Source organism: Oncorhynchus kisutch, linkage group LG19 (assembly GCF_002021735.2).
Source record: "Oncorhynchus kisutch isolate 150728-3 linkage group LG19, Okis_V2, whole genome shotgun sequence".
Classification (NCBI taxonomy): domain Eukaryota; kingdom Metazoa; phylum Chordata; class Actinopteri; order Salmoniformes; family Salmonidae; genus Oncorhynchus; species Oncorhynchus kisutch.
This window is the reverse complement of record NC_034192.2, coordinates 33,229,983-33,254,056: the sequence shown is the minus strand read 5'-3', so window position 1 is coordinate 33,254,056 and position 24,074 is coordinate 33,229,983. Positions and strand designations below refer to the sequence as shown.

The 24,074-nt window shown below is 41.2% G+C and overlaps 1 protein-coding gene and 1 long non-coding RNA gene across 2 annotated transcripts; one reads left to right on the top strand and one right to left on the bottom strand.

Annotated features, from left to right (window-relative positions):
- Nucleotides 1-7,680: 7,680 nt before the first annotated feature.
- On the top strand, nt 7,681-11,169 carry LOC116355036 (uncharacterized). Its single transcript, XR_004204266.1, has 3 exons — nt 7,681-7,729; nt 7,874-8,048; nt 8,159-11,169. It is a non-coding gene; the product is annotated as an uncharacterized LOC116355036 (long non-coding RNA).
- A 3,458-nt stretch (nt 11,170-14,627) lies between these two features.
- Nucleotides 14,628-23,588, bottom strand: tspan6 (tetraspanin 6). Its single transcript, XM_020452601.2, has 8 exons — nt 23,096-23,588; nt 19,658-19,846; nt 19,444-19,518; nt 19,059-19,154; nt 18,516-18,671; nt 18,220-18,303; nt 17,988-18,072; nt 14,628-15,408 (listed from the first exon to the last, which is right to left on the bottom strand). Exons 1-7 carry the CDS (start codon nt 23,180-23,182, stop codon nt 18,004-18,006), a joined length of 756 nt encoding a protein of 251 aa, XP_020308190.1. The 5' UTR covers nt 23,183-23,588; the 3' UTR covers nt 14,628-15,408; nt 17,988-18,003.
- Nucleotides 23,589-24,074: the final 486 nt, after the last annotated feature.

Sequence of the window (24,074 nt, the reverse complement as noted above, 5' to 3'; positions counted from 1 at the left end):
CCAAGAACACAGTGGCCTCCATCATTCTTAAATGGAAGAAGTTTGGAAACACCAAGACTGAGAAATCGGGGGAAAAGGGCCTTAGTCAGGGAGTTGGCCAAGAACCCGATGGTCACTCTGACAGAGGTCAAGAGTTCCTCTGTGGAGATGGGAGAACCTCCCAGAAGGACAACCATCTCCTCAGCACTCCACCAATCAGACCTTTATCGTAGAGGGGCCAGAAGGAAGCCACTACATGACAGCCCGCTAGGATTTTGCAGAAAAGCACCTAAAGGACTCTCAGACCATGAGAAACAAGATTCTCTGGTCTGATGAAGCCAAGATTGAACACTGTGGCCTGAATGCCACATGCTTCCCTACGTTGAAGCATGGTGGTGGCAGCATCATGTTGTGTGGATGTTTTTCAGCAGCAGGGACTGGGAGACTAGTCAGGATCGAAGGAAAGACGAACGGAGCAAAGTACAGAGAGATCCTTGATGAAAACCTGTTCCAGAGCACTCAGGACCTCAGACTGGGGCGAAGCTTCACCTTCCATCAGGACAACGACCCTAAGCACACACCCAAGACAACGCAGGAGTGGCTTCGGGACAAGTCTCTGAATGTCCTTGAGTGGCCCAGATCTAACATTTCCGGAGAGACCTGAAAATAGGTGTGCAGCGACGCTCCCCATCCAACCTGATAGAGCATGAGAGGATCAGCAGAGAAGAATGGGAGACACTCCCGAAATACAGGTGTGCCAAGCTTGTAGAGTCATACCCAAGACTCAGGCCTGTAATCGCTGCCAAACGTGCCTCAACAAAGTTCTGCGTAAAGGGTCTAAATACTTTTGTAAATGTGATATTTAAAATTTTAAAAATTATATACATTTGCAAATATTTACAAAAAAAACAGTTTTTGCTTTTTCATTATGCGGTATTGCATGTAGATTGATGAAGAAAAAAATACAATTCAAACCATTTTAGAATAAGGCTGTAACGTAACAAAATATGGAAAAAGTCAAGGGGGCTGAATATTTTCCGAAGACACTGTACATTACAATGCATACACAAAAACACGTTCAAGTTGCAATCACAAGTAAAAATCACGGCATTAATGAAACTGAAAGACTTTTGTTGATTCATTTGCATAGGTAGGGTATGGGTCACTTTTAATATCTCTGTCTTGGCCTGTGGAATAGAGAGAAGGTGGGTTCTTCGGGTGGATCTGCCTGACACTTGTCCTCGACAGACGGGTAACCAGTCTCTGAAGGGGTACTTGAACAGGAAGACAGTAAAGTCCAGACACAGTTTCTCTCTTCGCTTCAAATCTAATCAAATCTAATTTTATTTGACACATACACATGGTTAGGAGATGTTAATGCGAGTGTAGCGAAAAGCTTGTGCTTCTAGTTCTGACAATGCAGTAATAACCAACGAGGAATCTAACCTAACAATTTCCCAACAACTACCTTATACACACACAAGTGTAAAGGAATGAAGAATATGTACATACAAATATTTGAATGAGTGATGGTACAGAACAGCATAGGCAAGATGCAGTAGATGGTATAGAGTACAGTATATACATATGAGATGAGTAATGTAGGGTATGTAAACATAATATGAAGTGGCATTGTTTAAAGTGGCTAGTGATACATTTTTCATATGGAGTAAGGGCAGTGATAGTGAAGTCAGAGCATCCTTGTATCCAGGAAATGCCGTGCAGAGGCTGCTTCTGCAAGCAAGCTTCTGTATGCGCTCGAGTTGGTCAGAGAGTCCTTGAGTCAAGGAGCTGTGCCAAGCTGGTGCGACATACTCTAGGCAGGGTCAAACATAGCATGTGTAGATGGCTACCAGGTCCATTTGTGGTACGTTAAATCTTATAAATCATTGATTCGATTTGGTCTTTCCTATGCAGATTATTTTATCAGGGTTTTGTCTGCAGAGAAAAGTCTTGGCTGGGCCGCCTAAGTGTTTTTTCGTGCTGACTATGTCCAAACAGTAATTTTTCAGTGTAAACTTAAATGACTTAAACCAGATATAATGTACGTAGAAAAGATAATGGACCATATTTTTTTAATAAGATCATTTTTGAGAACTAACAGTTCTTAACAGGGGGATTCTAAAATTAAAATAATTAAGCATTCAGGAGTATTTTTATCATGGCATGGGGCCCCCATTGATTTTGTTAATGTTTGAGTCACTCAGATAGCATAAGCCATGACAAAATGTATAGAATTGAGGAAATGACCTGAACTGCTAACTGTTAAGTCCACCACATGGCAAAATTTATAGAATTGCAGGAAATTACCTTTAAAACAGCTACATTTTGTCACCAGCCAACTGGAGGGCCTCTAAAATGTTTGGTCCATGGTCATGCCCATGGACACGAAAACACACACAATGACACACTTTCACAGACTTGCAGGTTTTTCTCATCTATCATAAGGGGACATGAAGGGGGCGGGTTTCTCATAAATGTTACAGGATCTTGCATTTTAAAGGGTTTAGGGCAATGTCACTTCTATGGACCTATTCTTATAGACCAGTTAAGGTTGCTTTTGGTGTGGAGATATTATCCACTACAATTATGGATTAAATTTAAATCATTAACATATATTTCCAGCGATTGTCATTGTCTCTGGCAGCACTGTCAATAACTGCAAGGAAGATCAATAAACCTAACAGTGCTCCCTGGGCCACACCCCCTGTGAGTTCTTGCCAGTCAGAGGCAATCTTGATAGCCCACACTAGTGGTGTGCTGGTCAGCTATTTGTTCACCCGCACCCACACCCGCCCCCAATTGCTAATAACCCATCTGCAACTGCCTGACAATATGTGATAAAGTGAAAATCTGATGCCTGCGTCCCACCCTAACCCGCTAATATAGAAAATGTGCTGTAGGCTAGTCAGAGATGGCCGGGGGCATAATTATTTTTGCCTGAGTTAGATATACAATACAGTATGTGGAGAAAAAGCCCATGGCTTTATTTGATGGTCTAAGGGGATGGGACAATTTTACAATATTGTCATTCAAATGGACCAGGTAAGAAATGGTGTCTGTTATGCTGCATGTATTAATATTTATCTATGAGATATACTTGTAATTCTGAGACAGACATGTAAAGTTAACATATGTTTGTTAATATTTATTTCATTCATTTCATTTAAATGGGAAAACTGGGATTGGTACATACACATATCTCAATGCATTTCTTTAAAAACGAGATTGCAAAAAAAAATCCCCCAGTGTGAAGACCCCCACAATCAATTTGTTATTTCTACGGGAAATAAACAATTTTGGCAATCCCAAAACAATTACAAACAAATGGCCCGGGCCTTACTACATTGGGAGCTCCTTTAACAGCCGGTTTCTGGTACCTAACATGTTCTCCCAAGGTGGCGTGCCTCTAGAAGAATTTCAAAGGGAGAGATACAAAATCCTTGTTAAACTCATCAGAATACTTGGTAGTGGACATTCTATCAGTCCTGGAAGAGAAAATAAACTTTTAGTTAGTTTTCACTATGCGAAATCTTAATCAATCTTCACAATCTTAATCAAACATTTTAATTCTGCCTTTTTCTGAATTACTTTGTGTATGCTGTCTTCCTATCTTGGGAGGCCTTAATTATGTACCTCACTTCCCTTTTTTAATCGAGCTTGCTCAAGGAGGCCTCGATAACACCTACTAAAGTTGAAACCATCCCAGAGTTCTTTCCACTAGTCAGATCTTATCTTCAAGGCCTGTTGCATTTGACGTATGGCTTGCGGTCTATACTTCCTGTCCCTGAGAGAATCAATAGTCAAAATATGAAATCTGTTATTTACAGCTCTTTTGGTTCGGAGTCCTCATTCTACAAAAAAACATCTACTTGTGTCACACCCTGACCATAGTTTGCTTTGTATGTTTCTATGTTTTGGTTGGTCAGGGTGTGATCTGAGTGGGCATTCTATGTTGGATGTCTTGTTTGTCTATTTCTATGTCTGGCCTGATACACATGTCTCAATCAGAGGCAGGTGTTAGTCATTGTCTCTGATTGGGAACCATATTTAGGTAGCCTGGGTTTCACTGTGTGTTTGTGGGTGATTGTTCCTGTCTCTGTGTTTTGCACCAGATAGGGCTGTTTTTGGTTTTCCGCGTTTATTGGTTTTGTACTGTTCGTGTTTATCTTTTGTTATTAAACATGAATCAAAGAAACCACGCTGCGTTTTGGTCCGCCTCTACTTCACCTAAAGAAAGCCGTTACAACTTGATTCAGTCTTTGACAGTGGTTTCATGTAATGGAAGTAGATTATATTTAGCATGAAATTATCTAATTTAATAATTAGATCATCATGTCAGCCAGGTTGACGATCTTATGTATTTATTGCTATTCTTAGCTGTGGGGTCTATTTTCTCTTACAGCCTGTTTGAGTTTAGCAAGTAGGCGAGTAGGCTACCACTCACTTTCACTGGTGGAGGCTTATCTACGAGTCCACAGGAAGCGTATCTTTAACCTAGATGTGCTGGAGGGGGAACGGAATGGAAATGACCTTCGATTCTCATGTGATTTATATATTAGGAGAATGAGAGAAATGTATAGTGCTTTGCAAATTTTCCCCAAATATCTGGTCCAGAAGCAGCCCATCTGTCTGTTTAGTTTTTTCTTTAACACACTCGTTTCAGATGACCACTCTACTGCATTATCTGAGTGCTTGCTAGAAGCTGCTAATAACACATTCATACTCTGAACCATACTGTCAACACTCCCTATAAACTCAACTTCAACTGATAGACCATGAGTACCATGAATCTTGTCTGTTAAAACCTCTACCTCCGGTTTAAACCCTTTTTCGTTGGATATCATTTTTGAATATTTCCTTCAGGATGAACAAATATACCTTCCGTTACTTTTAAGCACTCAGCATTGGCCGTCATCTCCATTTCAATTTAGGCCTATTCTAAAAACCTTCCATGATCGTGGCGGTCAACCCAGGTCATCAAACTCTCTGGAGGAATCACTTTAACGTTAGGGCGACTGTCTATCACTATAGACAGCGTCAGCGACACATATCTTTCGCGAGACCCAGTGCTGCTCTTAAACCATATGAGTCACACTATCACTCAATTAATCATACTGTCACACGTACAATTACACATAGCCGGCTCATGCATACCCTTTCGCTATCCTCCTTATACAGTTGAAGTCTGAAGTTTACATACACTTAGGTTGGAGTCATTAAAACTCATTTTTCAATCACTCCACAAATTTCTTGTTAACAAACTATAGTTTTGGCAAGTCGGTTAGGACATCTACTTTGTGCATGACACAATACATTTTTCCAACAATTGTTTACAAACAGATTATTTCACTTAAAATTCACTGTATCCCAATTCCAGTGGTTCAGAAGTTTAAGTTGACTGTGACTTTAAACGGCGTGGAAAATTCCAGAAAATTATGTCATGGCTTTAGAAGCTTCTGATAAACTAACTGACATAATTTGAGTCAATTGGAGGTGTACCTGTGGATGTATTTCAAGGCCTACCTTCAAACGCAGTGCCTTTTTGCTTGACATCATTGGAAAATCAAAAGAAATCAGCCAAGACCTAAAAAAATAAATAATTGTAGACTTTCTTAAGTCTGATTCATCCTTGGGAGCAATTTCCAAGCGCCTTTAGGTACCACGTTCATCTGTACAAACAATCGTACACAGGTATAAACACCATGGGACAACGCAGCCGTCATTCCTCTCAGGAAGGAGAAGTGCTCTGTCTCCTAGAGATGAACATACTTTGGTGCGAAAAGTGCAAATCAATCCCAGAACAACAGCAAAGGACCTTGTGAAGGAAGGGCTAAAATTCACCCAACTTAACAATTTAAAGGCAATGCTACCAAATACTAATTGAGTGTATGTAAACTTCTGACCCACTGGGAATGTGATGAAAGAACTAAAAGCTGAAATAAATAATTCTCTCTACTATTATTCTGACATTTCACATTCTTAAAATAAAGTGGCGATCCTAACTGATTTAAAACAGGGAATTTTTACTAGGATTAAATATCAGGAATTGTGAAAAACTGAGTTTAAATGTATTTGGCTATGGTGTATGTAAACTTCCAACTTCAACTGTATGAAATAAACAAAAAGTGTATCTATCATATAGAGTTCCATCAAAACGTACAAAAATTTACCGAATAATCTGTCAGAAAGGGCTTCATCAGTCTGTCACCCCCACTCTGCTCAAGAAATGAACAGAGAATTTTACCATGTAGAACTTCACCGAAGGTCCTTTGCTCCTGCTCAGTTCATAAATTGAAAATAACTGTTAAATTGGAGTTTCACATAATGTCATTCACACCTGCTAATGTTTCAACTTAATCCTTCATGTCAACAACCGTGATGGCGCTTCCTCCCGTAAAGGCTTCAATTGAATCCTTCACCTCAACAACCGTGATTGTATTGCAATGCACTACACCCAAAGTGTGCCAAAAAGGGCTCTCTTGTGCGCAACCCAAGAATACAGAGTTCTCTCTTATCAATGTTTTTGTCACATTTACACACCAGACAGTATCAATCAAATTACATTTTAACCTATGTTATTCACTTAATTTGTAGTAGAGTCACACACATAGAGAGACAAGCGACAGAACTCTTAACATTACTTGTGAGGTGGAGCTGTACATGAAATGAATCTTTACAAAATAATATGAGAAGTCACTCACAACTTGTCGCCCATCCTGGTGATGTATCTACCCTCAAAATACACAGGCAAAAAAAAAAATGAAATTGGAGAAGAAAGAATGATGATAACAGGGACAACCAGCATGGAAGTCATGAGCTAATGATCTAATTTGTTCTATTCTCACGTGTTGCACAGCCCGACCTGCTGCTACAACAACCATTTGTCCATGATGTTGATCCATGGTGCAAGTAAGAGACAGGGGTTGGTAAAAAATAATAAAATACAATGACAAAATACCATAAAGATCAATGTGTCAAAATAAACTATAAAATACTTGTATTTTGAAATGTATTTAATTAAAATACATACATTTTGTATTTTAAAATGCAGAAATAAATTTGCAAATAGATGGCTCAAACAGCAACGACATTCTCAGTAACGGTTACAGAGATGTTTTACTTCCTGACTGTGATATGTTGTTGTTTATCTACCTTAGTTGAATACACTGACTGTAAGTCAGTCTAGATAAGAGTGTCTCCTAAATGATCCAAATGTAAATGTAATGTGAAAATAAACACACCAAAATTACCTGCAAAGCACACTGGGTATAACTATTGTCCTTGTTTCGGGGTCAGGGAGCAGAGTAATACTCAGCATGCTTTGCAATAGTTCATTTAGCAGACTGTCTTATCACACCATGGTGCCATCAGACTTCTGCTACCAATGCTAGGTGAAAGGGAGCCACAAAATTGTGAACCAATATAAAAAAAATGGTATAGAAAAGTATTTTGAAAATGTAAATTACACCTCTCAATGTATCTTGTTACAAAATACATAGGAGTGTAGTTCAGTCCTGTAACGTCTTGTGTCCAACTCACACTCCCAAACACTTAGATCCCCAGAACGCAGCCCACTTTACAGTTCATGCTCCAGATCCCAATCACCGGAATTCTAATCACCTGTTCACACACCTGCAAGTCATCATCCCACACTATTTAGTTCAGTTCCTTGCATCCCATCAGGTATTGTTTGTTTTGAGACACTTCTTTTGGAATGCTGGTTGTTCCTGTCCTGCTCTCCTTCCAGGTATGATAGTTTTTGCCATTTTTGGACCTACCGTGTATGACCTACTGCCTACCCCTGGACCCAGCTATCTGCCTCCTCCTATGGCCCCTTTCAATAAACACCTTCTGCGCTTGAAACCAGCTCTCTGTCTCCTATCGTGTTCAGTACAGAATACCTCACCAAAAACGACAGATGGATTCAGCGGAGCTGCAGCTACGTCTAGCCCTACGAGAGGAAAGGATCGATGAACTCTGCGACCTCCTTCGCCAGTCCATTCCTGCTTCACCGATACCAGGAGTCGCCGCCCCTTCTCGTTCATCCTCCCCTATATCCATGCCTAGTAAATACGACGGCTTCCCAGGGAAATGTCAAGGATTTCTCAATGTCATTGACGAACAACTGGTACAACAGTTAAGAGTCAAACTAATCCCTGTTAATCCTCCCTTTTAGGATTAATGCGCTGGACAGACAACCTCTGGGAACTGGTCGTGTGACTTGCATGACCGAACGTATCACCCTTCAGATTGGCCTCGATCCCTCTGAAGTCATTCAGTGAATGGTGTTGTCTTCACCTAAAGAACCCCTCATCCTCGGTCACCTCTGGCTAAGCCTTCACGACCCTGCCATCTTCTGGCGATAAGGGGAACTGCTGTCATGGTCTCCCACCTGTTTAGGAACTGCTTCAGTCTACCCTGTCGAGCCACCTCTATAGAAGGATCGGAGTCTGCCATTCCAACCCACATCCCACCTGTATATGCCCAGTTTGAGTGTCTTCAGCAAGAAAAAGGCGTCCATTCTGCCCCCTCATCGCCCGGAGGACTGCGCGATCGACCTCCTTTCTGGGGCCTCACCCCCTAAGGGTCGGTCCTACCCCTTGTCCAGCCCAGAGAATGAGGCTATGGACACCTACATAGTAGAGGCCCTCGACATGGGATTCATCCGTCCATCCACATCTCCAGCTGCATCCAGTTTATTTTTTTGCTAAGGAAAAGGATGGTAGTCTCTGTCCCTGCATAGATTACCGACCCCTCAATGACCTGACCATCAAGAATTGCTTCCCTCTTCCTCTGATTCCGGCCGCACTAGAACAAGTTGGACAGGCTACCATCTACTCCAAACTGGACGTACGTAGTGCTTACAACCTGGTCCGTATACGAAGTGAGGATGAGTGGAAGCCAGGGTTCATCACCGCTAGGGGTTACTAGGAATACCTGATTATGCTCTCCGGTCTCACCACTACTCCCGCAGTCTTCCAGTCCATCATGAATGAAGTTTTCCTGGATAGGATCAACCAGTTCATCATCGTGTACATTGATGATATCTTGATCTACTCTCACTCCCTTGCAGAACACGTACAGCATGTGCAACAGGTCCTCCAACGACTACAGGACCACCATCTTTATGTCAAGGCCGAGAAGAGCGCCTGTCACGTGACTACGGTAACCTTCCTAGGGTTCGTGCTGACACCAGGAGGGGTCAACATGGATGAAGGCAAAGTCATGGCCATGCTTAACTGGCCCAAACCTGCCACCGTAAAGGAACTACAATGGTTCTCCAACTACTACCGCCAGTTCATCCGAAAATACAAATGACTAAATACTCAGTTCAAATATATGTAAACGACACATACTGCCCATCTCTGGTAACAAATGCCGTAGTGATCCCATTGACAGTACATTTCAAGTACTCTGTTGTGATTATGGCAGATCTTCATTTGAATGGTGTCAACTAGGGTAGGCCTATCCTTAATCAAGGTGGAAACTTTATGGTGAGGCTTGTGGAGTTCCACAAAGCAAGGTCACAATAGTTTGGCAGGACTTGACAGCTTTCTGTTTCTTACTGAAATCATACACCTTGTTGCCAGGTCGAGCATAACAGTCGACTACAAGTCGAGAGCTTGGACTGTCATTAGTTTCTCCATAACCCCCACCATCATAAAAAATTTATTCAGCACCGGCCTTGTCTCTGCACTGAGGGCAGCTGCAGATGAGACTGGTGTAGATTATTTTGATCGGTTTACATATGACCAAAGGATCAGGGTTGATGTTTTATTCTGATAAAGGAAACCAACCGCATTCATAAACTAAATGTTGAGATGCACTCGCGCACCAACTCCTCACTTCCACATGGATACAATAGACAGTGTGAAAATAAGAATAACATTTGTCTCGTTTGATAATGATGCAATGTAGAGTATAGCCTATGGGACTGGGCTAGCCAACTTTCATAAATGACAGCCAAGCATTACGTAGAGTTAGTGCATGACGTGCACTTGCAAACAAACAGTAAAATATTGTCTAAATAACAAACAAAAACACATGACATACGGGATAAACAAACAACATCCATAAATTAAATGTTGTGCTGTCCGTATTCACCAACTCCTCTGTAAAGTATAAATTAACAACCGGAGACATGAATAGCCATGCTAGCCCAATGACAAATTGTAGGTAATGTACTGTAGCTAGCTAGCATGTACAGCATTCACAAATTAACAGATAAAGTTCATAAATGCATGAAATCCATAAATATCACAATGTACTGGTAGAAGACAATAATATTACAATGTTAGTAGCAATATAAACTATCTGTTTTAACACACAGGATTATGACTTTCATGGGACAATGTTCCAATTACCTAGGAGGAATGCAGAAAGAGAAGGAAATGTGACATTAAAAAGGGCACATACAACAAAAGGAATGTACAGTAATATCAGGCATGGGAACTAATCAGATTTTATGTAAATATACAACATGAAATTCAACACTTGTTACATAGACACCGTTTTGATTTCAGTGTTTAACGTAGCTCATGCAGTAACTGTGTGAGAGCTACCGGATCCCCCAGATTGGACAGCTGGTCTGGTCCTGTACCACCGATATACTTGCCAATGCCTCCACCATTTTCCCACCACACACGCCACAGACTGAAGGCCGATTCTTAAAGGGTAATTCCGCCAATTTTCAACCTCATGTTCATTTATCTCCAAGACCAAACCCATGTTTACATGTGTGAAAACAGCGTGTTTTTAAGATCGATAATGTTCTAAAAAATGATCCTCTGACATCACAGGGTGAGGCTAGAAAGCGTATAAATGTGCCGTTTTCAATATGTAAACACTGGTATTATGCTAGAGATAATGAAAATCAGGTTAAAGTGTTGGAATTGACCTGTTAAGTTTTCAGTGATGTGATTTCTGGGTGAGAATCGCGTCCCTCGTGGCCAAATAAACTCGCCAGCTGCTGCACATCACAATGGAAAACCTTTAGCAATGCAAATATTGTCTATTGGACAGTCAGTTTACTTCGTGTTGGTTCCTAGTGAATAGTATTCATTCCACCGACTATGTTGCAAAACTGAAGCAAACGGAACAAAACGGGGAGGACATACCTGAATTTGTCCACTAGAAACTCTAGTGTTGCTCGGTTTGGTTCTTAAACGGTTTCCATAATGAATACACCGCAGGTGCATGCAATTTTCACACCATTTCAGTCAATAAAAAAACAAGGCAAGCCTATACAACACTCATTTGAGTTGCGACACAGTTGTTTTAAAGATGAAAACATAAATAAAGACGCCTAACTACCAAAACCTGCGGGCTCTCCTTCACTGCAGCCGAGTGAGTAAAGCATTTAAACGTGTTAACCCTGGCAAGGCTGCAGGCCCAGACGGCACCCCCAGCCGCGTCCTCAGAGCATGCATATTCATTCAATCAATCCTTATCCCAGTCTTCTGTTCCCACATGCTTCAAGAGGGCCACCATTGTTCCTGTTCCCAAGAAAGCTAAGTGAGCTAAATGACTACCGCCCCGTAGCACTCACTTCCATCATCATGAAGTGCTTTGAGAGACTAGTCAAGGACCATATCACCTCCACCCTACCTGACACCCTAGACCCACTCCAATTTGCTTACTGCCCAAATAGGTCCACAGACGAAGCAATCGCAACCACACTGCACACGGCCCTAACCCATCTGGACAAGAGGAATACCTATGTGAGAATGCTGTTCATCGACTACAGCTCAGCATTTAACACCATAGTACCCACCAAACTTGTCATTAAGCTCAAGACCCTGGGTCTCGACCCCGCCCTGTGCAACTAGGTACTGGACTTCCTGACGGGCCGCCCCCAGGTGGTGAGGGTAGGTAACAACATCTCGACCTCGCTGATCCTAAATACTGGGGCCCCACAAGGGTGCATTCTGAGCCCTCTCCCTGTTCACCCACGACTGCGTGGCCATGCACGCCTCCAACTCAATCATCAAGTTTGCGGACGACACTACAGTGGTAGGCTTGATTACCAACAACGACGAGACGGCCTACAGGGAGGAGGTGAGGGCCCTCGGAGTGTGGTGTCAGGAAAATAACCTCACACTCAACGTCAACAAAACAAAGGAGATGATTGTGGACTTCAGGAAACAGCAGAGGGAGCAGCCCCCTATCCACATCGACGGTACAGTGGTGGAGAAGGTGGAGAGTTTTAAGTTCCTCAGCGTATACATCACAGACAAACTGAATTGGTCCACCCACACAGACAGCGTTGTGAAGAAGGCGCAGCAGCGCCTCTTCAACCTCAGGAGGCTGAAGAAATTTGGCTTGTCACCAAAAGCACTCACAAACTTCTAGATGCACAATCGAGAGCATCCTGTCTGGCTGTATCACCACCTGGTAGGGCAACTGCTCCGTCCACAACCGTAACACATCACCGGGAGCAAACTACCTGCCCTCCAGGACAACTACACCACCCGATGTCACAGGAAGACCATAAAGATCATCAAGGACAACATCCACCCGAGCCACTGCCTGTTCACCCCGTTATCATCCAGAAGGTGAGGTCAGTACAGGTGCATCAAAGCAGGGACCGAGAGACTGAAAAACAGCTTCTATCTCAAGGCCATCAGACTGTTAAACAGCCACCACTAACATTGTGTGGCTGCTGCCAACATACTGACTCAACTCCAGCCACTTTAATAAGGGAATTGATGGAAATGTATGTAAAAATGTATCACTAGCCACTTTAAACAATGCCACTTATAATGTTTACATACCCTACATTACTCATCTAATATGTACAGTGGGGCAAAAAAAGTATTTAGTCAGCCACCAATTGTGCAAGTTCTCCCACTTAAAAAGTTGAGAGAGGCCTGTAATTTTCATCATAGGTACACTTCAACTATGACAGACAAAATGAGAAAACAAATCCAGAAAATCACATTGTAGGATTTTTTATTAATTAATTTGCAAATTATGGTGGAAAATAAGTATTTGGTCAATAACAAAAGTTTATCTCAATACTTTGTTATATACCCTTTGTTGGCAATGACAAAGGTCAAATGTTTTCTGTAAGTCTTCACACACTGTTGCTGGTATTTTGGCCCATTCCTCCATGCAGAACTCCTCTAGAGCAGTGATGTTTTGGGGCTGTTGCTGGGCAACATGGACTTTCAACTCCCTCCAAAGATTTTCTATGGGGTTGAGATCTGGAGACTGGCTAGGCCACTCCAGGACCTTGAAATGCTTCTTACGAAGCCACTCCTTTGTTGCCCGGGCGGTGTGTTTGGGATCATTGTCATGCTGAAAGACCCAGCCACGTTTCATCTTCAATGCCCTTGCTGATGGAAGGAGGTTTTCACTCAAAATCTCACTATACATGGGCCCCATTCATTCTTTCCTTTACACGGATCAGTCATCCTGGTCCCTTTGCAGAAAAACAGCCCCAAAGCATGATGTTTCCACCCCCATGCTTCACAGTAGGTATGGTGTTCTTTGAATGCAACTCAGCATTCTTTGTCCTCCAAACACGACGAGTTGAGTTTTTACCAAAAAGTTATATTTTGGTTTCATCTGACCATACGACATTCTCCCAATCTTCCTCTGGATCATCCAAATGCTCTCTAGCAAACTTCAGACGGGCCTGGACATGTACTGGCTTAAGCAGGGGGACACGTCTGGCACTGCAGGATATGAGTCCCTGGTTGCGTAGTGTGTTACTGATGGTAGGCTTTGTTACTTTGGTCCCAGCTCTCTCTGCAGGTCATTCACTAGGTCCCCCCCGTGTGGTTCTGGGATTTTTACTCACCGTTCTTGTGATCATTTTGACCCCACGGGGTGAGATCTTGCATGGAGCCCCAGATCAAGGGAGATTATCAGTGGTCTTGTATGTCTTCCATTTCCTAATAATTGCTCCCACAGTTGATTTCTTCAAACCAAGCTGCTTACCTATTGCAGATTCAGTCTTCCCAGCCTGGTGCAGGTCTACAATTTTGTTTCTGGTGTCCTTTGACAGTTCTTTGGTCTTGGCCATAGTGGAGTTTGGAGTGTGACTGAGGTTGTGGACAGGTGTCTTTCATATTAATAACAGGTTCAAACAGGTGCCATTAATACAGGTAACGAATGGAGGACAGAGGAGCCTCTTAAAGATGTTACAGGTCTGTGAGAGACAGAAATCTTGCTTGTTTGTAGATGACCAAATACTTACTTTCCACCATAATTTGCAAATAAATTCATAAAAAATCCTACAATGTGAATTTCTGGATTTTGTCTGTCATAGTTGAAGTGTACCTATGATGAAAATTACAGGCCTCTGATCTTTAAGTGGGAGAACTTGCACAATTGGTAGCTGACTAAATACTTTTTTGCCCCACTGTATATACTGTACTCTATACCATCTACTGCATCTTGCCTATTCTGTACCACCATTCTGCACCATCACTCATTCATATATCTTTATGTACATATTCTTTATCCATACAAGTGTACGGTAGTAGTTGTAGAATTGTTAGGTTACTCGTTGGTTATTACTGCATTGTCAGAACTAGAAGCACAAGCATTTCGCTACACTCGGATTAACATCTGCATGTGATAAACAACATTTGATTTGACATACTTTTTACACAAAATGAACAATTAACACACAATTATTTTCAATTGAGGATATTTTTTTTTATTTTTTTTGTGAACACAAGACCTGAACATATCAAACTTAAACACAGTAAATCACAAAGGGCTTATAAAATGCCTTCACGTTCGCACAAAATCATGGTGTATAATTTTCTATTCTCTAACTACGTGTCAACAGCACAAAGGCTACTTCGAATACTTCTCTCCCAGTCTCCACAGAAGAGATAGCTGGATTACTGGAGGTTTTCCACAGTGTAAATTACTGTGGTGTTCCAGATGGTCTATTTAGTCACCAGCTTATAATATTGTAATGCCGATCATGAAAATAACATGCTACAGTAAGACCATTTTAACACACAAGATGCCATAAAACAACAATATGGAGGGCAGCCTTTACGATAAAAAAAATGACATGCATATGAGAACGTTTAACGTATACATTAATATTTGGTCTAAGCTCACCAAATCCATTGCAACATGTCATATATAATAGCATCAAACAAAGTCAGTGAATCCCAAATGAACATTTAAGCAACAATAAACTGTATTCCACTAGTCTTAGCAAAACAAAGCTTCATCCCATTGATGACAGAAGGGCAGAAATAAATCCCTTATGGTGTCCAATAACTTTATTTCCTTCAGTCTGGCTGCCATTGAAAAGTGAAGTCTAAAAGTGTTTTTTTTTTTTTTTTTTTAAGTCAGCAAGAGTGTACTCTAAAGTGTCATAGATAACCATTACACGTATACGAAGGATTAAAAATATGCAAGTTCCCTTTGCATCATGAGCAGCCTGTCAGTGACCTACAAAGAAAAAAGACAAAATGACAGGTTAGATGGGTTGTAGTCATTAACATGTTCCATTACTTTTATCGGTGCATCAATAATCAACATTACATCAGGTTGGGGACTTGAGCCACTGGTCTTACTCAACTGTTGAGCATCATATTGATGCACTGTACTACATTTCCACATGGTGATTTGAATTTACAGTACCAGTAAACATTTGACACATCTCCTCATTCCTGGGTTTCTCTTTTTCTATATATTTTTTTAAAATTTTCTACATTGTAGAATAGTGAAGACATCAAAACTATGAATTAACACATATGGAATCATGTAGTAACCAAAAAAGTATTTTAGATTCTTCAAAGTAGCCACCCTTGATGACAGCTTTGCACAATCTTGGCATTCTCTCAGCCAGCTTCATGAGGTAATCACCTTGAATGCATTTCAATGAACAGGTGTGCCTTATTAAAAGTTAATTTGTGGAATTTCTTTCCTTCTTAATGCGTTTGAACCAACCAGTTGTGTTGTGACAAGGTAGGGGTGGTATACAGAAGATAGCACTATTTCTTAAAAGACCAAGTCCATATTATGGCAAGAAATGCTCAAATATGCAAAGACAAACGACAGTCCATTACTTTAAGACATGAAGATCAGACAATGCGGAACATTTCAATAACTTTTAGTTTCTTAAAGTGCAGTCACAAAAACCATCAAGCGCTATGATGAAACTGGCTCGCATGAGTACCGCCACAGGAAAGGAAGACTCAAGAGTTACCTCTGCAGCAGAGGATAAATTCATTAGAGTTAACGACACCTCAGACAACAACCCAAATAAATGCTTCAGAGTTCAAGTAACAGACAAATCTTGCTGTCCACAGTCCACCTGGCCGTGCTGCTGCTCCAGTTTCAACTGTTCTGCCTGCGGCTATGGAACCCCTGACCTGTTCACCGGATGTGCTACCTGTCCCAGACCTGCTGTTTTCAACTCTAGAGACAGCAGGAGCAGTAGAGATACTCTTAATGATCGGCTATGAAAAGCCAACTGACATTTACTCCTGAGGTGCTGACTTGTTGCACCCTCGACAACTACTGTGATTATTATTATTTGACCATGCTGGTCATTTATGAACATTTGAACATCTTGGCCATGTTCTGTTATAATCTCCATCCGGCACAGCCAGAAGAGGACTGGCCACCCCTCATAGCCTGGTTCCTCTCTAGGTTTCTTCCTAGTCACAGTGCTTCTACACCTGCATTGCTTGCTGTTTGGGGTTTTAGGATGGGTTTCAGTACAGAACTTTGCAATATCAGCTGATGTAAGAAGGGCTGTATAAATAAATTTGATCTCAACATCAACTGTTCAGAGGAGACCGTGTGAATCAGGACTCCATGGTCAAATTGCTGCAACGAAACCACTACTACAAGACACTAATAAGAAGAGACTTGCTTGGGACAAGAAACACCAGCCATATGGACATTATACCGGTGGAAATTTGTCCTTTTGGTCTTGTGCGACGCAGAGTAGGTGAATGGATGATCTCCACATGTGTGGTTCCCACCGTGAAACATGGGGTAGGAGGTGTGATGTTGTGTAGGTGCTTTGCTGTCAATGATTTATATAGAATTCAAGGCATACTTAACCAACATGGCTACCACAGCATTCTGCAACAATACGCTATCCCACCTGGTTTGCGCTTAGTGGGACTATCATTTGTTTTTCAACAGGATAATGACCCAACACACCTCCAGGCTGTGTAAGGGCTATTCGACAAAGAAGGAGAGTGATGGCATGCTACACCAGATGACCTGGCCTCCAATCACCCGACCTCAACCCAATTGAGATGGTTAGGACCACAGAGTGAAGGAAAAGCAACAAACAAGTGCTCAGCATATGTGGGAACTCCTTCAAGACTGTTGGAAAAGCATTCCAAGTGAAGCTGGTTGAGAGAATGACAAGTGTGCAAAGCAGTCAAGGCAAAGGGTGGCTACTTTGAAGAATCTAAAATCTAATTTGATCGGTTCAACCCTTTTTGGTTACTACATGATTCCATGTGTTATTTCATAGTTTTGACATCACTACTATTCTACAACGTAGAAAATAGTCAAACAAATAAGAAAAACCCTTGAATGAGTGGGTGTATCCAAATGTTTGACTGGTATTGTACACGATCGCCATCCTAAGTAATGAATACCATATCTGATGTCCGGAAGTGGGCATTTCCTTTCATGAAAATGCTCTCTTCGGTAGTGGCGGAATCAAGAAGTTGATAAACAGAAACTTAAGTGACCAAACCAAGTACAGGGGTTCCAGTGTCATGTTATGTATGACAATATAATAATTTACATGTTATCATTTAGCAGACACTTTTATCCAGAGCAACTTACAGTAGTGAGTGCATACATTTTAATACTTTTTTTCCCCATACTGGTCCCCCATGGGAATCAAACCCACAACCCTGGCGCTGCAAGCGCAACGCTCTAACTGGGATACACGGGAATCAACATTTTGAGCACTCCTAAGACATTCCTTTCTATGTGAAAGCAATGGAGGCATGGGATGGGATCCCACACCACTAGTCCTTGTAGGGTACTACCTGTGGAAGGACACTGCTAGACCATCTCATACTGGTTGTTGGTGATGTATCGAGACAAGCAGCAGGACAAGAATACCCCAATGAGCTAGACAGAAAGTTAAACAGGGTTTCAATTAGGATGTGAACCAAAAAAAAGGACAAGGTTAAATCTAGCATTTTCTTGATGATCTCACAACATTTCAAGATCCATGTTACAGGTAATAACATTATTGTATATTCCCCCCCCATGTACCTGGAAGAACGCAATTCCAAAAGATATCCCCGCAATGATTCCCAGGTTAGACTCCATCAAAGTGGTCACCAGTGAGAAGCAGCCCTAAAACATGTTGAGCAGAAGGAAAACAAATGTTTTACTATGGTTCCTTTAGGTTATAGCTGTTCATTACACCTACTGATTGGCAAACACTTGATCTAAAATACTGACAAACTATGAATCAAAGCAGGGTCTGAACTTAGCTAACCAGAGACACAAAGCTTTGACAATTCTGTGTGATATGATTGATAGTGATATGGAGGCAGTGCTCTCACCGTGTCATACACCACGTCACGAGCCTGGTCAAGGTCCTTGAGTTTCTCGACAGAGCAGACCGCGTTCGCTTTGCAACAGCTGACAGGGACGCCATTGTCTTTGAAGTACTTTGTGGTGTTCCAGTCCTTGTAACTATTCACTCCACAGCAGTACAACTGTACAAAATACACATTTACTAATCATCAAGAGGAAATAACAACGGTGACTTCTAATTCCTAATTCTATGGATGACTTAGCCAAGTGGGCAAATCAAATAATGTTTTAAAAGGTGGTTCTATTGTACATCAATAAGTTATTTAATAATGTAAAAGACAGACCATAACCTAATACAATCATATACCAACAAGATCTATGCAACTGAAAAAAAAGATGGCCGGGTCGTAGCCAATCGGTACTGTAAAAGTTGATTATAGAAATACTTCTGCAGGGTCTCTGATAAAATGTTGTTATAAAGCCACTTCTCTTAACAGAATGTTTTGTGGTCTTTGCAAAAGAACCAGATAGAATTAGGCTTCGCAAGGAATAACAAAAATATCACTTACAGTCCTCTGGATGGTGTCAACTGCAGAGCTTTTGGGGTCCGTGGTATTGTAGTTCGTCACAGCATCTTTATAGGCATCACCTAATACAGCCTTTATCTGCAATAAACAAAGGGAATTGGGTTTGATTTGTGGCCAACAATCCTATAGTAAAGTGTATTTTAAGTCACCTCAGAAGTACCCACACATTTTTCTATACTACCCTATAGCTTACTGCAACATAACAGCCAGGAGGTCTTCGTAGTCCTAGTCGGAAACGTTGGAATAATCTATATGGGAGTATACCTCAGTGCACGGGTAATTCCATTTCATATATATTAACATTTTTATACCTCAGCACCTGGTAAATTGTTGGATGTGGAAACACTACTTTTGAAAAATATCTCACCTCATGTCTGAATAAGAAGCCAGAGATGCCAGCCACAAACTCCGCTAAGAACACCAGAATCAGGAACATGGCATACTGAGAGGGGAAAAAAAAAAAAAAAAAAAAAAAAAAAAAAAACTCTCATCAATTTACATACAAAGACTGCATGCAAAGACTAGAAACATTTGAGGAGAATGTACAATACAAAATGTAACACTTTCACAGTGCAACTGACCAGTTTTAGCATCCATGGACTACCGCGGCATGTAGCGAAGCAACCAAACAGGCCAAAAATGACGATGATGGCTCCAGTCCCGATGAGGACATATGGCGCGTTGGTGCTCTTTTCAGAGGCCAGCTGGAAATAAGCTTCCAGGCTCACCTTCCCCCATACTCCAACAGCCAGAAGGATAACCCCTGTAAACTGGGAGAAAGCACAGACAGTCAGCTGGTCCTTTGTAGCTCAGTTGGAAAGCACGGCACTTATAACGAAAGGGTAGTGGGTTCAAATTCCTGGGAGCACCCATATGTAAAATGTATGCACACATGACTAAGTGGCATTGGATAAAAGTATCTGCTAAATGGCATATATGATTTGGAGTGCATTCAGAAAGTATTCACACCCGTTGACTTTTTCCACATTTTGTTACAGCCTCATTCTAAAATGTATTTTATTATTTCCCCCCCTCAATTTACACACAACACCCCATAATGACAAAGCAAAAAAGGTTTATATATTTTTGCAAATATATAAAAAATAAACTGAAATATTGCATTTACATAAGTATTCAGACCCTTTACTCAGTACTCTGTTGAGGCACCTTTGGCAGCAATTACAGCCTGGAGTCTTCTTGGGTATGACGCTACAAGCTTGGCACACCTGTATTTGAGGAGTTTTTCCCAGTCTTCTCTGCAGATCCTCTCAAGCTCTGTCATGTTAAGGTGAACCGTCACCCCAGTCTGAGGTCCTGAGCGCTCGGGAGTAGGTTTTCATCAAGGACCTCTCTGTACTTTGCTCCGTTCATCTTTTCCTTGATCCTGCTTGTCTCCCAGTCCCTGCCGCAGAAAATCATCCCCACAGCATGATGCTTCCACCACCATGCTTCACCGTAGGGATGGTGCCTGGTTTCTTCCAGACGTGACACTTGGCATTCAGGCCAAAGAGTTCAATCTTGGTTTCACCAGACCACAGAATCTTGTTTCTCATGGGCAGAGTACTTTAGGTGCCTTTTTGGCAAAGTCCAAGTGGGCTGTCATGTGCATTTTAATGAGGAGTGGCTTCTGTCTGGCCACTCTACCATAAAGGCCTGATTGGTGGAATGCTGCAGAGATGGTTATCCTTCTGGAAGGTTCCACATCTCCACAAAGAAATTCTGGAGCTCTATCAGAGTGACCATCAGGTTCTTGGTCCGCTCCCTGACCAAGGCCCTTCTCCCCCGATTGCTCAGTTTGGCCAGTGTGTGCTTTTCCAAATCATGTCCAATCAATTGAACTTACCACAGGTGGACTCCAATCAAGTTCTATAAAGATCTCAAGGATGATAAATGGAAATGGGATGCACCGGAGATCAATTTCCAGTCTCATAGCAAAGGGTCTGAATACTTATGTAAATAGGGTATCTGTTTTTTCATTTGAATTCATTTGCAACAATTTCTAAGAACCTGTTTTTGCTTTGCCATTATGGGGTAGTGTGTGTAGATTGATGAGGGGGAAAAAATGATTTAATCAATTTTAGATTAAGGCTGTAAAGTAATAAAATGTGGGAAAAGGAAAAGGGTCTGAATACACTGTATATTTCTGCACTCAGGTCCATAAGGGGATTTTTAAGAAGTTTGGCCTAGTTCTGACAAACTCAAGATTTAAGGATCAAAAACAACCATCCTAATTATACACCTTGAGCACCTAACAATTTTATTCAGCTCAGTGTGACTGTTGTTGGGGTCTTTACAAAGCTGAAAAAGTTTTGAGGTTGGTATAAGTGGCCTACAGATTTTTCTCACATGGAAGGCAAAGTCAACATGGAACTTAAACATCTCCCCCACAACCAAAAGCCCAAGTTCTCACATCAGTGAGCTCAGCATCTTCCCTAGAAAAATGTATTGCCCTTCCTTCTACAAGAGTCATTCGTCAGAGTGCTGTCATTAGTCCACCGGGCCATGAATGACACACATCACCCTCATACATACATACATACATACAAACATACATACATATATATATATATACATACATATATCAATAAACGGCTGAGATAAATATGTTATCGTGAACTTTGAACCCAGAAAAAAGCCACATTCAATTAATGGCATAGAAAAATGGAAATTGAATGAACAGCATTGTTCACAAGATTTATAAAGAAAGCGGTTAGAAAAATGAAAGCTGTCTACCGGTCTTTAATTTGGCAACTAAAAATATATATAGATCTTCACCTAAAACTACAGCTAAATAGATGTTCATGCTCATAATAATTATGTAGGAAGAATGCCAGCCGTCTGAGGTCGTTTCTCAGTCAACAACCATTTAGAAAAGCTGTTTACAACATCTGCCAATTTGCCGAATACTGTCAGCTCAAGCACTAGCGCAAAATTCACTCTTATGGAGCCTACTGTTACTCCTTAATAAGGTCGAAGGTTCGTATCTGTTATTTTCAGAGATAGACTGGCTCTAGCAGCCAAAACAGCCAAATATTCCACCCAAACTTGAATCGATTCTCAATTGCGACAGGGTTCTGGAAACATAGCCCTTTACTTTCAGATCACCTCGAAATAATTTCACAAAAGCAAAATATAAACTTACTGTAAACCATTTTAACCGGCTTCATCACAGTTGCTGCTGATAGTATTTTTTCAGTGATGACACGTTTCTAGCGGCCTTCTTCCATTACACACAGATGTTCGGATCATGCTAGATACAGTTCCCAAATAGCACAGGTGGTCACTGTCTTCTGTAAAAGGAGCTGTAACATGGAGATGGCCATGTGGAAACACTAACCGTTACCCTATAAATGTGTGTCAATTTAACGTTTTGTTTCTCTTCAGATATGAAAGATAAGGTCTATAATGCTTCCAAAACCGTACCGCAAGCGACACATGTTAATGTTCAGACCGAGCGTCTGGGATCTTCACAAAACTCCCCAGTACAGAAGACTCCTTTCTCCAATGTATGTGTAATGTAATAGAACTGAGAGCCATGATGAAGGGCTATACGATCCTTAGCTGGGTGGAAATGATCGACAACATGAGCCCGGCAATCGACGTGAACAATGGAAATGCAGCCTCTGCTCGCGGACTGCAACACTCAAAAGAAAAAAAGGTCGCGTTGTTTGTCGCTCCTGGAGTAAAGATTATTACAACATAACGACGAACTGTCATAGGGCCCCAACTTTTACTGATAAAGTTTGCACATTAATTATGTAAATTAGCTCGAGGCGTCGCTAAATATCCAATAATGTTATTATTTTATACCAGAGTGTTGTCGCGCTGTGTCACGGGGATATATTTCTTGACGAGGTGTTTATTTTCAATAATTCGAGTCCTTTCGCGTCAGCTGTAGCCTAACGTTATTCCTTTGTAAATGCCAATGGTTGGGAAAGGTTGCTTGTTGGCATCGACGCTAACTTCGCCCATTGTTACTGTAGCTTGCTTGCATCAGTTATTTACATGTAAATACTCACCCAAAATATGAGACTGTAAGAAATAAGAAAGGTCTTGAGACATGTAATCACAGGCTTCGTTTGAAGTCTTCTCGATGGGGGAGACATGATGGCTATTCAGCAGAAATGGTCAGTCAAAAAGTATCGTTGTTGCAAAATGTGGAAGAAAAGAAAATGCCCAAGGCGCCGTGCTGGAAAACTTTCCTCGACTAAACAGAATCCAAGGAGAAGTGACGTCGTTGATCCAGATTCACACTCCGTGAGAATAAAGTACATTTCCTAGTTGTTTTTAAAATTGTATTTATGGTCTTCCACAATTTAATATAATAACTTTATTATTCCCAAAGACAACTTCAGTTAATGCGGATACGACGTATGACACTATGCCTAACACAATGATAAATGCCATATAAGATATTATTAGTCACAAAAATTGTATTTTCATAAAAAAATCCCTATTGATGCCGGTTGGCTAAAACACTGGCGCCCTGATTGCAGTACTGAATATTGCTGTGTATATATATATATATATATATATATATATATATATATATATTCAGTGTTTGATCATGTATTATTTATTTTCCGCTCTTGCGTGTGCTGTCAACGTCATGATTGACCTAATTGTCCATTATGGGTTTCAATACAACAATTTCAAAATTGTACGGGGAATTAAATGTAAACATTATTCATTTCAGTAGGTGGATTTGAACATCACTCCTTGTTTTACTCAGGTGCGGTTTCGTGGACAGGGTTTAATTTAAATCAGGACGAGGATAAATTCTACATAAATTACTACAGATAAAAAATGGCAAATTTTTCTTACCTTTATTTAACTAGGCAAGTAATTTAAGAACAAATTATTATTTACAATGTCGGCCTACCCCGGGCAAACCTAGACGATGCTGGGCCAATTGGGCACCGCCATATGGAACTCCCAACTCCCGAGCTGCAGAGACCGCTTAGACCGCTGTGCCACTCTGCTTAACTTCAGATGAAT

Bases quoted from the DNA above. Each gene is read 5' to 3' on its own strand.
- tspan6 (XM_020452601.2), bottom strand. From the start codon at position 23,182: ATGTCTCCCCCATCGAGAAGACTTCAAACGAAGCCTGTGATTACATGT. The intron at 19,519-19,657 runs GTCAGTTGCACT...TTCCCCTCTCAG, and splicing joins GTCCATGGATGCTAAAACTG to TATGCCATGTTCCTGATTCT. The intron at 18,304-18,515 runs GTGAGAGCACTG...AACATGTTTTAG, and splicing joins GTGACGTGGTGTATGACACG to GGCTGCTTCTCACTGGTGAC.